Source organism: Pelobates fuscus, chromosome 12 (genome assembly GCF_036172605.1).
Source record: "Pelobates fuscus isolate aPelFus1 chromosome 12, aPelFus1.pri, whole genome shotgun sequence".
In the NCBI taxonomy this organism is placed as follows: Eukaryota; Metazoa; Chordata; class Amphibia; order Anura; family Pelobatidae; genus Pelobates; species Pelobates fuscus.
The window spans coordinates 56,957,531-56,973,896 of record NC_086328.1 but is presented as its reverse complement, the minus strand read 5'-3'; the positions used below and the strand labels follow the sequence as shown (position 1 = coordinate 56,973,896).

The 16,366-nt window shown below is 41.6% G+C and overlaps 1 protein-coding gene across 2 annotated transcripts in view; it reads right to left on the bottom strand.

Annotated features, from left to right (window-relative positions):
• Nucleotides 1-1,870: 1,870 nt before the first annotated feature.
• LPCAT2 (lysophosphatidylcholine acyltransferase 2) overlaps nt 1,871-16,366 on the bottom strand; it is a 1,632,697-nt gene continuing 1,618,201 nt past the window's right edge. For both annotated transcript variants that reach the window (XM_063438673.1, XM_063438674.1), the window contains 2 exons: nt 7,868-8,009; nt 1,871-2,240 (listed from right to left, as the gene is read on the bottom strand). In XM_063438673.1, the coding sequence (XP_063294743.1) occupies nt 2,038-2,240; nt 7,868-8,009 (345 nt within the window). In that variant the 3' untranslated portion in view covers nt 1,871-2,037. The remainder of the gene's footprint in view (nt 2,241-7,867; nt 8,010-16,366) is intronic.

Sequence of the window (16,366 nt, the reverse complement as noted above, 5' to 3'; positions counted from 1 at the left end):
GGATGCCATTCCTAACTCTGCCTTCATCACCCCGTTCACCCCTGTACCAGTTCAGAGATGTTGTTTGAGATAAAGAATGCCCAGGTACCGTCAAACGGATGTGGACCGGCTCCTCGATGGCCTCCAGGATTATACATTGCGATCTTCAGTGCCACCTGGGAAGCACACTTTAAACATGTATGTCTTGGACAGAATTAGGAGCTCTCGAAAGACCCTCAAGCCTAGCAAGTTGTAAGAAATTGATATGCAAAACTGCAATATTATATATATAACTTTCTGTGCAAGTGACTGGTTTCACAAGTTTGGGTCATTTACTTGATAACAGTGTGATAAGGATCAAAGCTTTCAGTTGCATTTTACAGCACCCAGATAACACAAAAGCTTACATCCCTCCAGCAGTTCTCCTGCCAACCAGTTTTACATGCATGTTATCAGAAGATTAGAGTAATGAACATCTAGATGTTACCATGGAAGTGTGTGTTTTCCCAAGCCATCCTTTCCAACCTACCCAAAAACCAACCCTAACTGGTCACATCTCACACAATGTTACAGTATAACTGGATGGAAGAGATGAAAGGGAAAGACTTGTGTAAAGACAGAACTCTCTGGAAAAGGAGGGCGGGATAAACCACATTTGGGAGGGAAAAGGGATTCTGGGACTTGTCGTGAATTACTGCATGAATCAGTCTTTAAAGGACAACAGCCAAGGAGGTTCTCTCTCTCTCTCTCTCTTTGTCTCGTTTGGAGAGAACAGCGCAGCAAGCACAGGAGACTGTCCCAGATTACTACCAAGATGAAGGCGCAAGGGGAAGACCTCCATTTAAATGTTCAAGTATTGCCCTTTTACTATTTATATTTTGATTATGTACTGGATATAATGTATAATGTGTATATCCTTTTAAAATCTAACAGTATCCTTAAATTAATATTTACAATACATTTTATTATACACGTGTGTTTGTGTCTTATTTGTCACACATTCCCTAAAAGAATATCCTTGTAAGAGGGTCATAATTTCTTACAAAGTGCCACAGAGGGATGGCAGAAGTGCAGTATTTAGGGCTGTGGGAGAATGAGACCAGAACCAGCCAAGATAGTGACAAAGTAATCTCAAACTATAGTTCCCTCACTAAGCCCCCCACCCCTGACAAAAAAAAAGAGTCTTCCCAAAAAGTAGTATGGCCCCCAGAGTGTGAGCAGGCTTTCCAACAACTAAAAGCCCTTATAAATGCTCCTGGCAGATTCCAAACCAACTAAACAATTTCTTGTTACAGGCACTTCTATGTTTGGATTGGGATCAGTGCTGAGCCAGGTCTATGAAGACATCGGTGAACATTCCGTAGCGTATCTAAGCCAAAAACTGCTACAGAGGAAAGAGAGCTACACTTACGTCAAGAAGGCGTGTCTTGCCCTAGTGTAGGCCCTTAAAAAATTGCAGCCATACTTGTTCTCACGGATCTCACAGTATTCTTCTAAAAAAGCCTTTTTGTGCCGAAACGCATTAAGTGTTATTCTACTATATTGTATTGCTTTTATTATTTCTTATTTTATGTTGTAGGGTATTGAATAAAGTTGTTATTCATTAACCTCTTTGTACTTCATTCTGACCTTCCCTGGAGCTTAGGACCACATATTCCTTTGGTATGTAAAATACCACCTAAGCGCTATACAAAATATAATTTTTGCTCTCTTTTTGTGAGTACTTCTCCTAATTGTATTTTTTTTATTTATAAAACGGTGAGCACTATATTTTTTATTCTCGTTTTTTTTATATATGAACCACCAACCTATCAACAAACTTGTGAGACCTCAAGGAAGGGTGAACACGAATAAAACATACATTTTGTGGTTTCATAATTGCATTGTATTTTTATTCTCTTTGATTATCTATGTGTAGATAGATCTTGCCAGTAAATTCATAAAGTAACACAAAGTTGCAGTAACATTATTTTAACTGAATTCTTTTAATGTACTGAAAGTTTTAAATGCAACATTGATAATAATTGTTTAATGACTCTGGTGTCAATTTGATTATTCTCAGTCTTCCTTTTTTTCTGAAGTACTATGATGTAGATTCAGTGTTGTTGCAGAATGGACAACGTCTCTTTCTGCACAGATCTTTAAATGCCTATCCTGATCCTGGTCTTCTTGCAGCATGTAGTAGTATCTCTGGTGTTCCAGGTAAGTTGTGAACAACTTCGCATATTCTGGATTCTTCAGTGAAAATATCTTAAACTCATCTGAAATTAGACAAATTACATTAGTTGAACATAATTAAATACACATAAAGTAAAGTTAAAAAGTACTAACAGTGGTTTAAAAATACATATTTAAAGAGTTATTCATTAAAGCGAGAGTTTGAAGTGAAATTCAAATGTAAGGTAAATCTGACCTGGAAATATTCTCTAAGTCAGCTATGCTTTCAGTTTGACTACTCTAGTCTAATTTGAAATTTACAGTGAATTGTCACTTTAGTAAATAACCCTGTTTACTATAGCTATGACATATGCAGGTATCCATGTCAAATGGGAGTGAAACTGCTGCATAGGAAACATCTACATTGTAAATGCATTTGTTATACCTATAAAATATATATATATATATATATATATATATATATATATATATATATATATATATATATATATATATATATATATATATAATCTCCTTAGCTACATTAGTGCCATTCTGGCTTCCAATACAAAAGGATGCACATATACCAGTCAAGTCTTGGGAGGAGTGGGTCTCACCTTATGGTAGAAAATGGAAGTCTTTTGATATGCTAAAAGTTTTGCATTGTTCTTGCTATTTACAAGGTTAATATTTCTTCAGCTAAACATATCAAAATAGAAAGAGAGCTAGGAAGCCCCTTAAGTGAAATAACATCAATCTTTGGTATCGGGAAAGTGTCATAGTGAAAGGATGAATAAAGTGCATGGAAAGTATAGAAATGTGTGAACTTACATAGACAGATTGCTATTGTGGTGAAACCGACTTCGCCACTGGGCATTGCAGAAGACTGATTGCCAGCCTCCTGCCATGTGACTATGGCCCCTGGGATGTATTGCCCTTTAAAGACATTATTTGGGCTTATTGGAGTTTTAAACACTTTTTTATGCCCCTTTGAATACATGAGAAGGTGTGCCCCTCCCCCGTTTCCTGTCTATTCTCCAGCAGGGCGTTGTTCCAGGGACATTGCCATACCAGTTGGAACTTGTTGCTATGGTTTAACCCCATGGCGATTTGACTGTGTTGGCGGTATCTGTGCGCTGTTCTGATATAGTGAGCGCTCAGATCCAAGCTATCTGGGTATAGGTTGAATGTGGGGGTTATGTTAAGTATGATAGGAAATATGTATTTTTATGTGTTTTTACTGTTGTTGTGAATAGAGCTATTTTCTGTATGCTGGAGGTAATTGGCTTACCACACCCAAGCCATGCTTGCAGCCAGTCACAAAGGGACTTCAAACTAACTTTTGGCCCACTGGACCAATGATTTTGATGTATGTTTGTATTTGGAGTATGCTGATTCAAAAAAATGTAAGTTTTATGTGAATGTGATGTATACTTTTAGAATTATGAATATTGTGTAAAACTGTGTATTTTCCTGCCTGTGATAATTACATTAGACCATTGTGTTCAGTAATTATATCACAGACAGAGGGGGAATTTTGTGTGGGAGTGTCTGAGTGTATTGTATGTATTGATTGGTTGTTCTGCAAAACCCTGTGGGCAGTACTATGTGTGTAAAATGTGCATAAAAGCAGAGTGTTTGATTAAAAGCTTCTACTTGACCCTCAATTTGGAGTGCCATCTCTTATTGGGGGAATCTGCTACAAGGGATGGCTGTGCTTGTCATACTCCCTTGCTAAATCACTACTAAGCTCTTATAAGAGCTTGTTCCTGCCTTGCTCTTTGGAGGAGTCTACGGTGGTTATGGTGTCTGCTGCAGTGCTTGGAGTCCTCAGGAAGCGCTAGGAGCATCCTGCAAGGTACCCAGTCGGGGTGCCCGTCGATCCATTACAGCTATGTAAAAGTGACATGCTAATGATAAAACATTGTGTCTGTAATGCATTAAAAGTGGCAGAATGTGTATCTCTATACAAAAAAGTGCTAGAATAAGCATAAAGTGCCTAATAAGTGAACTATTTTCAGAAAAAGTGACAAGTGCTGATACTATACATATATGTCAGTTAATATAAATATATTCCATATAATTTCTATAAAAAACATAATTGTCAAAAAAGGGTATCAACATTTCTGCTAGTGTGGTATTTGTCCTAAACATTACGTTAATTGCATTGAGATATCACTGCAGAAATTATAGGGCATGGTTTTCAAAGTACAGGGATTAAACCTGACTTACCATTAAATACTGATAAGAGGACATTTGTCATTATCACATTTGTTAATAGTTAGCGCTATACAGAAAATATATAATGTACCCTTTCTCCACTAAACTTAAAAACAAAAACTAATTGCAAGCAAGACTGATATATGCCTAACAAGTATTTTATCGCATACTTTTACAAGAAGGAGTAAAAAGGAATGAAGTCGTTAAGTCCCTTTGGAGATATGGTGCCCAGTTCATGGATCCAAAAGGCCTCTATTCAATAGAATTTTGCCTCAATCACAACCTCTCTTCGGTAGTGGTATATGATCAATGCCTACAAACATCAAGGTTGATAGCGGATGGCCAAGTTGTAGATAATGTTTTGCAAATGGTTTATCTGATGTTCCGTCTCTGTAGGCTAATCTAATACTAGACCTATGTCCCCTGATCCGTTCACATAGAGCTGCCTCAGTCTTTCCAATATAAGAAAGGCCACAGGGACAGGTCAGTTTATAAACCACATGAGTGGTCTAACAAGTGATGGTATATTTAATCTGATATTTTTTGTTGGTATGAGGGTGGTTGAACATATGGGTACATGTTACACAGCTTAAGCAACATACTCAACCACAATTTTGAATGCATTTATCCTGTGTATAGCTATTGATGGGATCCGTATGAACAAGTAAGTTTTTAAGATTCTTGTTTCTTTTATAACAAAGTAATGGAGTCTCTTTGAAGACTTTTGGAAGCATGTCATCACTTCAAATCTGCCAGTTTTGCCAAATTATAGTGGCGATTTGTGGGGTTGTATGTTGGAATTCCATTGGAAACACTAAGCTTGATGGGCTACGGAATTTGTTGGCACTATATAAATAATAAAATAATAATAAATAATAATAATAATGGGCTTGCATTCTTCTTACAAAAGCTTCCTTAAAGGACCACTCTAGTGCCAGGAAAACATACTCGTTTTCCTGGCACTAGAGTGCCCTGAGGGTGCCCCCACCCTCAGGGACCCACTCCCGCCCGGCTCTGGAAAGGGGAAAGTGTTTAAAACTTACCTTTTTCCAGCGGTGGGCGGAGAGCTCTCCTCCTCCGATCCTCCTCTTCTCCTCCCCGTCGGCTGAATGCGCACGCGCGGCACGAGCTGCGCGCGCATTCAGCCGGTCACATAGGAAAGCATTCATAATGCTTTCCTATGGACGCTTGCGTGCTCTCACTGTGAAAATCACAGTGAGAATCACGCAAGCGCCTCTAGCGGCTGTCAGTGAGACAGCCACTAGAGGAAATAGGGGAAGGCTTAACCCATTCACAAACATAGCAGTTTCTCTGAAACTGCTATGTTTATGAAAAAATGGGTTAACCCTAGAAGGACCTGGCACCCAGACCACTTCATTAAGCTGAAGTGGTCTGGGTGCCTAGAGTGGTCCTTTAAGTGCTTTCTGTAGAACATTTTGCTTGTAGGCTCTCTCCAAGAATTTTGTAGTCATTTCTTGCAACTGGACTTCCATGGTTTCATCCTTGTAGTTGTTCCTGATGACACGCATGTACTGCGCCTTTGGGAGGGAATCCTTCAAAGCCCTAGGATGGGTACCTTGGTAATGCAACAATGTGCTGTAGTCCATAGGTTTAGAAAACAGACTAGATTCAATTTTAGAAATTCCAAAGGTTAATCTGGCGGTTGAGATAGTGGACTTGCTATGTTTGGATATTAGCCGTCAATCTGATTGGTCAATCTGATTGGATACCAACTGGTTCAAACTTGATACCATATACTCAGCTTCTTAAGTACCCTTCCATAGGACCAGCAGATCATCAATGTAGTGAAAGTATCCCTGGATGTTATGGCCGTACTCTCACAGAATAAATTGTTCATCATAAACATAAATGTATGCATTTGCATACATTGGTGCCATTGCGGCACCCATCGAGGTGCCTGCTGCTTGAAGATACCACTGATTTTTTAATCTAAAGTAATTGTTGTGAATGGTCAATGTGAGGAGTTCTAGGAAAAATCAATGGGGGGGGATCTTGATACTTTGTAGAATGTGTTAACACATATCGCATCGCTTCTACCCCTTCATCATGAGGAATGACTGTATAGAGACTGGCAACATCCATGTTGATCAGGATTGGTGTATTATCCCTGATATCAAACTGTGTGAGTTTTGCATGTATGTAGATCCTCCACTGGAGCTTGGAACAGGTAATCTAGCCACTTGGCTATTGGTTCCTGAACACCGTCATTAGCTGACACTATGGGTCATCCTGGGGCATTCACTGGGTCCTTGTGTACTTGGGTGGCTTTTTAAATCTTATCAGCTCATTTTTATATCTTAACACTTCTTCAGCTTCTGTTGAATTTTTAAGCCATCAAGTGTTGTTAGGAGTATTGCATGCTCCATTTCTGTGTCAATGATTTTGTGGCTTATCTCTAGTACACACACACACACATATATATATATTTATACTAGACATGAGCAATGTGCACACACATATATCTCCATCCATCAACCCTTTGGGCATCATTAATTATCTGTGTTTGTTTTTTTACTTTTCCAGTTTGGGGGCAGTCAACCTGTAGGCAGTGCTTTCAACTGCAGATCCAGTCATAAGATTGCAATATAATTGCAATCACATGGCCTGGAAAGGACGGATTTGATAGAGAGAGACTGCCTAGGTTGTAGGCTGTACCCCTAATCTGGATTGACACGGAAGGTAAGAATTGCTACTCCCAGCAGGCCACAATTGTTAGGGCATTAAAGCTCTGCTTTTGCAGGATGGCGTAGTATGCTCTAACAATGTTATGGGGTTAAAGGTGTTTAGTATATACACATACACACATACATACATACTTGCACTAACAGAAACATGGCTCTCTCCCTCTGATACTGCTACCCCTGCCTCACTATCCTTTGGTGGTCTTCACTTTACCCACAACCCAAGACAAACTGAGAGTTCTCTTTCTCAACCACACGTAGATCCATAAGTATGCCCTTCTTGGTCCCTCCGCTCTGCCTGTGACCTTCTTCTGTTCACTGCTCACACCCGTACAGCCAACTCATGCTTGCAGGATTTCTCGCGGGCGGCTCCCTTCCTATGAAATAGCCTGCCTACCCCAATCAGACTCTCCCCTAGTCTTCAATCATTTAAGAAGTGCCATAAAATCTATGTCTTTAGGAAAGCTTAAGGCCCCCAGAGTAACGTCTACCTTACATACCTGTCACTTGCTCTCTCCTAAAGGGCAGCACTCTACTCTCTCCTCCAGCTCTGCTTCACTCCTATCTTATCTGATTGATATTTCTGTCCTAATGTGTTTTATACCCCACATCCTATAGACTGTAAGCTCATTTGAGCAGGGTCCTCGTCAACCTACTGTTTCTGTTAGTTTTCTTGTAATTGTCCTATTTATAGTTAAATACCCCTCTCAAATTATTGTAAAGTGCTATGGAATCTGTTGGTGCTATAAAAAATGGTGATAATAATAATAATATAACTGACCATGTAGGCACTAATAGTGTTTTCTTACCATAGGAGATTTTTCCTGATTTATCGATATCAATATCTTTAAATAGTTTGGAGACATCAAGATCTGGAATTCCCAATGAAGACTGCAGCAAAGATGAAAATTCATCCTCAGTAATACTGCCATCTTCATCAACATCAAATAGCTGCATACAAGAAATAAACATTGCATTATCAATAAATATATATTGTGAATAATAAGTAAATAAAATAATTCAAAATATTATTATGAAATGTTCTTAAATTAAAGGGAAACTCCAGTGCCAGGGAAACAATCCGTTTTCCTGGCATTGCAGGTCCCCTCTCCCTCCCACCTCCCAATCCCCGGTTGCTGAAGGGGTGAAAACCCCTTCAGTCACTTACCAGAGGCAGCGACATGTCCCACGTCCCTTCTTCTTCCTCCACCGCGGCTCCTCCTCTGCATTACGTCGGCCGGCCACACTGTTCTCGCCAGCAGGCCGGGTAGACCTAATGCGTTCCTATTAGAACTCTCCATAGGAAAGCATTGAAAATGCTTTTCAATGCTTTCCTATGGGGAATTGAGCAACGCTGGAGGTCTTCACACAGCGTGAGGACGTCCAGCGACGCTCTAGCACAGAAAATCTGTGTTAGAGACACGGAAGCGCCCTCTAGTGGCTGTCTAGTAGAAAACTGCAATAATTACACTTGCAGGGTTCAGGGTAGTGGGAGTTGGCACCCAGATCACTCCAATGGGCAGAAGTGGTCTGGGTGCCTGGAGTATCCCTTTAACAAACTTCGTACCAAAAATGAACAGCCTAGGCACTGAACCAATACATTGGCAGGTGGTGGAAGACAGTGCATTATGCCCTGGTTCTTAGTTAAAAGTTAGTTTGAAAAAAAAATATCCAACTAAAACTTAACCCTTTCCCTGCCTTTTGATCAGTGCTTTCAGTAATAAGAATACTAATCACAGTGTTTTCCTGTGAATTGATTTTAGTTTTTACCCTCATGGGTTAACTTGTATTGTTTTTTATTTTTTATTTATTGAGTTTATTATTTTTCAATCACAAAAGAAAAGAGGTGGGGGTACAGAAGAAAAAAGGGAAGGGTAAGGAGTTCAGGGTTACAATACAGAGGATCTGATACATCACAATGACATTCACATTTCATGTTAATCGCTACCTATCTATGTACGCAGTTGTTTGGATGTAAAGTGGTCGCTGCTCATCCCAAGTCAGAACGGGCATTACCTATACCCCGCTTTGCAACCTCTAAGTGTATCTCGTCGTTGAGGCAGTGTAACTATCAGCCTCTTACGTGCATGCAGGGGCAATGCTCTGGATATCTCACGTCTATTTGTTATGTGATTCGCTTATATTTTGCATACACTAACCTTGTTGGGCGTTCAAGGGGGTTCAAGGAGGCTCAAGTTTTGTTCACCTTGTTTTTTAGAATCTTACAGTCTATCTACTGGGTGGGGCTCCCTGCATACACTGTTAATGCCTCATACGTATCCCCATAAGTGTGGTACCCTGTGAGGTATTGTGCAAGTGTCAAGGTATTGCTCAGCCTGAACATCCCTGAACAAAAAATGAAAACGGAAAAAGAAAATAGAATACATTTAAAAACATTCGAACATGAGGGAAAACAAAATCCGTTTGCTATCCAGCACCCATCCGTGCTCCTATGGCTGTCGTCCTAGGCGGTGATAGAGACCAGAGGGGGGAGGAATAAGGAGCTCCCTGCACTAAAATCCTTTTTTTTTTTTTTAATTATTGTAATATTATTATTAACAGGTGTGTGTATGATCCGGGTCTTAGTCCGGTTGATGTCCTTATGGGGGCTGGACCAAGGTTCCGGCACCAAGGTTCCCAGTTTTGAGATATTTTATGTTTTTGGCTGGCAGTTATCGCAGAAGAGATGTCATACACGTAATTTAGTTGGATTTAGTCCATGAGGTTCTTTTCAGAGGGGCAATTGGTTGATTTCCAATTGATCGTTATAAGAGCTCTAGCTGCTAGTATCACCTGTGCGGCCAGTGCCTTCTCCTGCTTCGTCCAGCTGGCGGGAAGGTCCAACCATAGGCAGGCCCCAAACTGCAGCGGGAGATTGATATCTACTTTGCTAAGCAACTTAGTAACCTCCAACCATAATGGCTGAATAAGGTCGCATCCCCACCATATGTGGAGCATCGTGCCTCTTTGGGTCCGACATCTCCAGCATCGGTCAGAAGTGTTTGGGTATATTTTGTTAAGTTTGTCCGGTGTCAGATACCATCGGTACATTAGCTTTCTGTGAGCTTCCATATGTGAATAACACGCAGTATGACCAGTCAATGCATTGACCAGTGCTAGCCATTTGTGGGGAAGAAGACTTTTCCCGCTTTCCTTTTCACATTGGGACATAAATGACAGGCATGTGGATAGTGGGTAGTTCGATATTGCTTTGTAGCACCTTGAGAGCAATTTAGGTCTAAGGGGGTGTTTCCAACATGTCATAAGGAGATCACATTGCTGATTAGGTTCCCCATCCTTGCCCTCTGTGGTCCTATCTACATGCTCCAATAATGCACTTTTAATTTGGAGGTAAGGGAATACATATCTAGGGGCTAGGCTGTACACATGTTGGAGCTCAGCAAAAGGAGTGATTTCATTACCAGTAAATAGTTGGGAGATATTAGTGATGCCCGCTTCTGCCCATTTGGATAGTGGGAGCCATGATAACACTGTGGACATGGCGTTTAATGGAGCCAGTCTATGGAATCTGGGAGTCTTAGTCTGAATTGCTCGAAACGTATCCCATATGTGTACGGTCAGTTTTGTTGTAGAAAGGAGCGTACGTGCCCTCCCCCGTTTAGCTGGTGGGGACCACTTATACTCTAGGAGTGTCTCATTAGGCCATTGTTTGCGTTCCATGTCGACCCAAAGCAGTTGCCACTTGTCTGCGTGGAGATTTACTGCTTGGGACAGTATGGCTGCCAAGTGATATGTGGTGACCTGCGGTACCCCCATCCCTCCCATCTGGAACGGTCTGTACAAGGTGTGACTCGCTACTCTCGCTCGTTTGTTCTCCCATATAAAGCTATTAATAATGGACTGGGCTTTTTTACAAAAACTTTGTGGGATAGGTACAGGCAACATGCAAAATAAGTACAGTAGTTTAGGTAAGGCCATCATTTTCACTGCATTAACTCTCCCTGCCTATGAGAGCATCACGTCTTTCCAGGAGTTCAGGTCCTTGCGAATTATTTCTAAGAGGGTGATATGGTTTAGTTTGTATATAGTATGTATCGATTTGGCAACTCGCACTCCCAAATAGGTTACCGACTTCGTCCTCCAATCGAAATCGAAGGCCTTTTTCAATTCCTCAGCACTCTTCAAAGGGAGATTAATTGGCAAGGCTTGTGTCTTAGCCGTATTAAGTTTGTAATACGAGATAGAGCCAAAGGTTTGTAGGATGGGCATGAGGTTTGGGAGTGATACCTCTGGCTTTGTCAGTGTCAGCAGAATGTCATCGGCGAACAATGATAGTTTGTATTGATGTTCGTCGACAGTGACTCCTGAATGTTTGGGTTCTGCCTAATGATCTGAGCTAAAGGTTCTAGACATATTATAAAAAGCAGGGGGGACAAAGGACATCCCTGTCTCGTTCCATTCGAAATTGGGAAGGGTGGGGAAATGAATCCTGCATTGGTGACACTAGCTTCTGGGGAGGTGTATAGAGCCATAATCGCTATTATGAATGCGGAAGGAAAGCCAAATTTGTCTAGTGCCGATTTCATGTATAGCCAATTGAGTCTATCGAAGGCTTTTTCTGCGTCCAATGCTAGCAGTAATCCCCCCAGTTTGTTAGTGTTGAGACCCTCCAGGACATTAAGAAGGAGTCTAGAATTGTCTGAGCCCTGTCTGCCCTTGACAAAGCCAGATTGGTTATAGTGGATTAGAGTGGGGAGTAAGTGTTTGAGTCTAGTCGCCAGGATTTTTGCATATAGTTTGGTGTCAATATTTAATAGGGATATCGGGTGGAAGTTGGCGCATGCTGTACGTTTTTTACCCGGTTTAGGTAGTGTGACTATGTGAGCTCGTAGCATTTCGCCTGGCAATTTACCTTGCGTGAAACCTTGGTTAAACAGAGATACTAAATGTGGGATAAGAGCAATTTGGAAGGTTTTATAGTATATGGAAGAGAGTCCATCTGGTCCTGGCGATTTAGCATTGGGTAAATCTTTAATCATTTGCGTAACTTCCTCAATGGAGATTGGTTTAATAAGGTCAGGGATCTTATCAGTGGGCAGCGAAGGTAGCTGGATTGTTCCTAGAAATTTGTTTATCTGTTCTTGCGTTGGTTGGGATGTCAGGTTATCATCTTTAAGATTATAGAGTGTGCGATAAAACTGAGCAAATTCCTGTACAATTTTATCAGCGTTTACGATTTTCTGACCCAGGGGGTTGTGAACGTAAGCTATTTTGGTTGCTAGGCTTCGTTTTTTTTAAGTCTGGATGCAAGTACTTTCCCTGCTCTGTTTCCCTGCTCGTAAAATTTTGCTTTAAGTCGTCTTAGGAAAAAATGTGTTTTAGCCACTTCCAGTTCTTGTAGTTGAATTCGTACTTCTGTAATCTCTCTAAGGTGCGTCTTTGAGGGTGTTTGTTTATTAAGTGTGTTTAGTGTTGTGAGGCGGCTAGTGAGGGTTATATATTTGGCTATACGCGCGGCTTTGGCCCTACTCGCATGCTTAATTAGTACTCCCCTAATGTATGCCTTATGAGCTAACCACGTAATTTCTGTGGGTGTGTCTGGTTGAGAATTGGTCAAAAAATAGACCTCCAGTTCTCTATGTAGATCTTCCAATACCTGGGGGTCACTAAGCAAGCTTTCGTTAAGCCGCCAAGTTCCTCTCCGTTTAGCAGGGAATTGTTCATTCAGGTGGAGAATAATCGGCGCATGGTCCGACCATGTTATAAGGCCTATAGTTGTGTTGACAACGTTGCTAATCAGGGAGGTAGGTATCAAAAAGCGGTCTATTCGGGAGTACAAGTTATGTGCTACAGAGTGAAACGTGAAATCCTTTTCTTGCGGATGTGTCACCCTCCATGGGTCTATAAAATTCTGCTCTAAGAGAAGTTGATTAAGGTGCCCCGTGGTTGTTTTTCTGCCTGTCTCAGTAGATCCCTTCACTCTGTGTGAAGGGGATGTATCAAGTTGAGTATCTAGAATGAAATTCATGTCCCCGCCTATCACTACGTCCCCTAATCTGCCTTCGTCCAGTGCATTAAAAATATTGAGGAGAAATGCTGCCTGTGCTGTATGAGGGCCATATACGTTAATTAAGGTTTACGGGGCATTATTCAGCAAACATTGTATAAATAAGTATCTTCCCTGTTTGTCTAAGTTTTTTTACTAGTTCAAATGCCACATCTTTCCCGATAAGGGTGAAGTGGTGGATAGTACCATCTATTGGATATAACATGTCATAGGGGACCGTCCCTATCCATGGTTTTAACCTTAGACCGAGACAGAGATGTCAAGTCTCTAAGTAAAAATATTGAGAGGACATGTGTTATGTATCGCGGTCTTGCTCTCTTTATATTACGGCCTACATTCCTGTGTCCGTTTATACCTGTATACTTTCAACAGTATTAACTTATGGGAATATGCTAAACATGCCCGGTTATTTTTTCTCCTTCACCCTTTACAATTATAGCAACCGGCATCTAAAACACCTTCTCTCTCATTCAAAAAAAAAGAAGAAAAAAAAACAGTGACAATAAAAGTGTCTATGGTGTGCCCTTCACTTAGCTGCTTCAATTCTGTGCCAGTCTCCAGCCACTCGAGATGGGTGGGCAGGGGTGTTCTTTTCCGCCGACTCTGGCTGCGGCAGTAGAATGCTCCACTGTGCTAGTCCGTTCCTCCCGTCTTCTGGGCTAAGAAACACCTTTTCCACTCCATTTCTCCATGTGATTAGGCATGTCGGAAAGCCCCATTTGTATGGTATGGATGCCTCTCTGAGTGCCTTGGTGATAGGGCCAAAAGCTCTTTTAGCCATTGTCGCTGGCGACATGTCGGTGTATAGCTGAATATCCTTGAAGCGCTCTCCTAGATTCTGTGCGTCCCGCGCCGCCATCATCAGCCTCTCTTTTACTGTGTAGAAATGCACCCTTACAATTATATCCCTGGGTACTGCCGCTGGCAGGCCTCTGGGCTTCATCAGCCTGTGTACTCTGTCTATCTGTAAATCCTGCTCCGAAGCCTCTGGTAGCAGTGCATGAAAGAGTTGGGTGACATAACTTCTTAATTTCGGTTGTTTAACCTCCTCAGAAATGCCGCGCAGACGGATATTGTTCCTGCGGGCTCTATCTTCTAGATCCACCATTTTTCTCTCCAGCTGTTGGATTTGCGTCTGGAATGTGGTGTAGGCATCAGCCATGGTGTTATGTGCTTCTATGACCTCCTCCATCTTGTTTTCTAAATGGGCCGTGCAGTCCCCAATGGCCTGCACATCTCTCTTAATGTCAGCAGCTAACTTTTGAAAGTCAGCTCTCATAGTTTGTTTAAGGTCTGTCAGCAGGATCCTAATATCTCCTTCAGCATGGGGGATGTGTTGGAGGCGAGATACTGAGGTTACATCACTTCTCTGATTTAGATGCTGGTGAGTACGCCACGTCAGCGCCATCTTGGAGCAGCTTGCTCGATGTTGAGAGGGCCGAGATCTGCAGGTTAGCGGCTTTTTGCCTCTGCTTTCTGGCTGGCTTGTTTGACATTGCGGTCCGCCGGTATTTAACAGTGGAGGCAGACGTTTTTTGTCCGGTCTAGTGCTGTGGATACAGGCTTTAATGTACTTAGTCCGACCGAGCTAGTCTCTCACACGTCCAGCTCCGTCCGTGTCTTAGCCACGCCCCCAACTTGTATTGTTTTTAATCCTCAGGGGTAATGTATTTAACCCCTTAAGGACTGAGCCAAATGTACACGTTGTGATAAAAAAAAAAAAAGCTGGAATTTGACTATATGTATGTTCAACCTTAATTCACCTCTTTCATATTAAATGCACTAACACTTATTATATATCATTTTATTCAGGAGAAACATGGCTTTCATTTAACTTTAAATATTTAGCTATGCAACATAATTTAATATAAATCAAATATTTAAAAAATGGGAGAAAATAGGATATGTTTAAATTGTTTTTGTTCTATATGGCATTTTAACTGTGAATGTCATAATACTGTTTGCTTTTACTGCAATAAAATGCACATATCTGTATTCAGTGATGTCTCACGTGTCAAACAGTACCCCCTATGTACAGGTTTTATGGTGTTTTGGGAAGTTACAGGGTCAAATATAGCATGTAGTGATGTACCGAACTGTTCGCTGGCGAATAGTTCCCGGCGAACATAGCGTGTTCGCGTTCGCCACCGCGGGCGAACACATGAGCGGTTCGATCCGCCCCCTATTCATCATCATTGAGCAAATTTGACCCTGTGCCTCACGGTCAGCAGACACATTCCAGCAAATCAGCAGCAGACCCTCCCCCTCCCTTCCACTCCTTCCCACCTCCCTCCCAGCATCCATTTTAGATTCATTCTGAAGCTGCATGCTTACTGAGAGGAGGGAAAGTGTAGCTGCTGTTCATTAGATAGGGAAATTGATAGCTAGGCTAGGGTATTCAGTGTCCACTACAATCCTGAAGGACTCATCTGATCTCTGCTGTAAGAACAGCACCCCAAAAAGCCCTTTTTAGGGCTAGAACATCAGTCTGCTTTTTTTTTTTTTTCTGTGTAATGTAATTGCAGTTGCCTGCCTGCCAGCTTCTGTGTCAGGCTCAGTGGATACTGTGCCCATTTGCCCAGTGCCACCACTCATATCTGGTGTGACTATAGCGTGCCTTTAAAAACAAAAAAAGGGTTTCACTGTAAGCTAATAGCAGTTAGTTGTCTGCAAGCGTCTGGGTGTCAGGCCTTCAGCGTGTGCTCTGCCAACCTCAGCAAGTGTAATTTGCCACTCATATCTGGTGTCTCCATAGCGTGCATTTAAAACCAAAAAACTTTTTTCACTGTAATAGATTGAATAGCAGTTAGTTGCCTGCCAGCTTCTGTGTCAGGCTCAGTGGATACTGTGCCCATTTGCCCAGTGCCACCACTCATATCTGGTGTGACTATAGCGTGCCTTTAAAAACAAAAAAAGGGTTTCACTGTAAGCTTATAGCAGTTAGTTGTCTGCAAGCGTCTGGGTGTCAGGCCTTCAGCGTGTGCTCTGCCAACCTCCGCAAGTGTAATTTGCCACTAATATCTGGTGTATCTATAGCGTGCATTTAAAACGAAAAAACTTTTTTCAATGTAATAGATTGAAGAGCAGTTAGTTGTCTGCCAGCTTCTGTGTCAGGCTCAGTGGATACTGTGCCAATTTGCCCAGTGCCACCACTCATATCTGGTGTCTCTGTAGTGTGCTTTTACAAAGAAAAAAAGTTTTACAGTGTAAGCTAATAGCAGTCAGTGTCCTTAAAGCGGGTGTGTCAGGCCTTCCTTCAGCATGTGCCCTGCAGAACCCT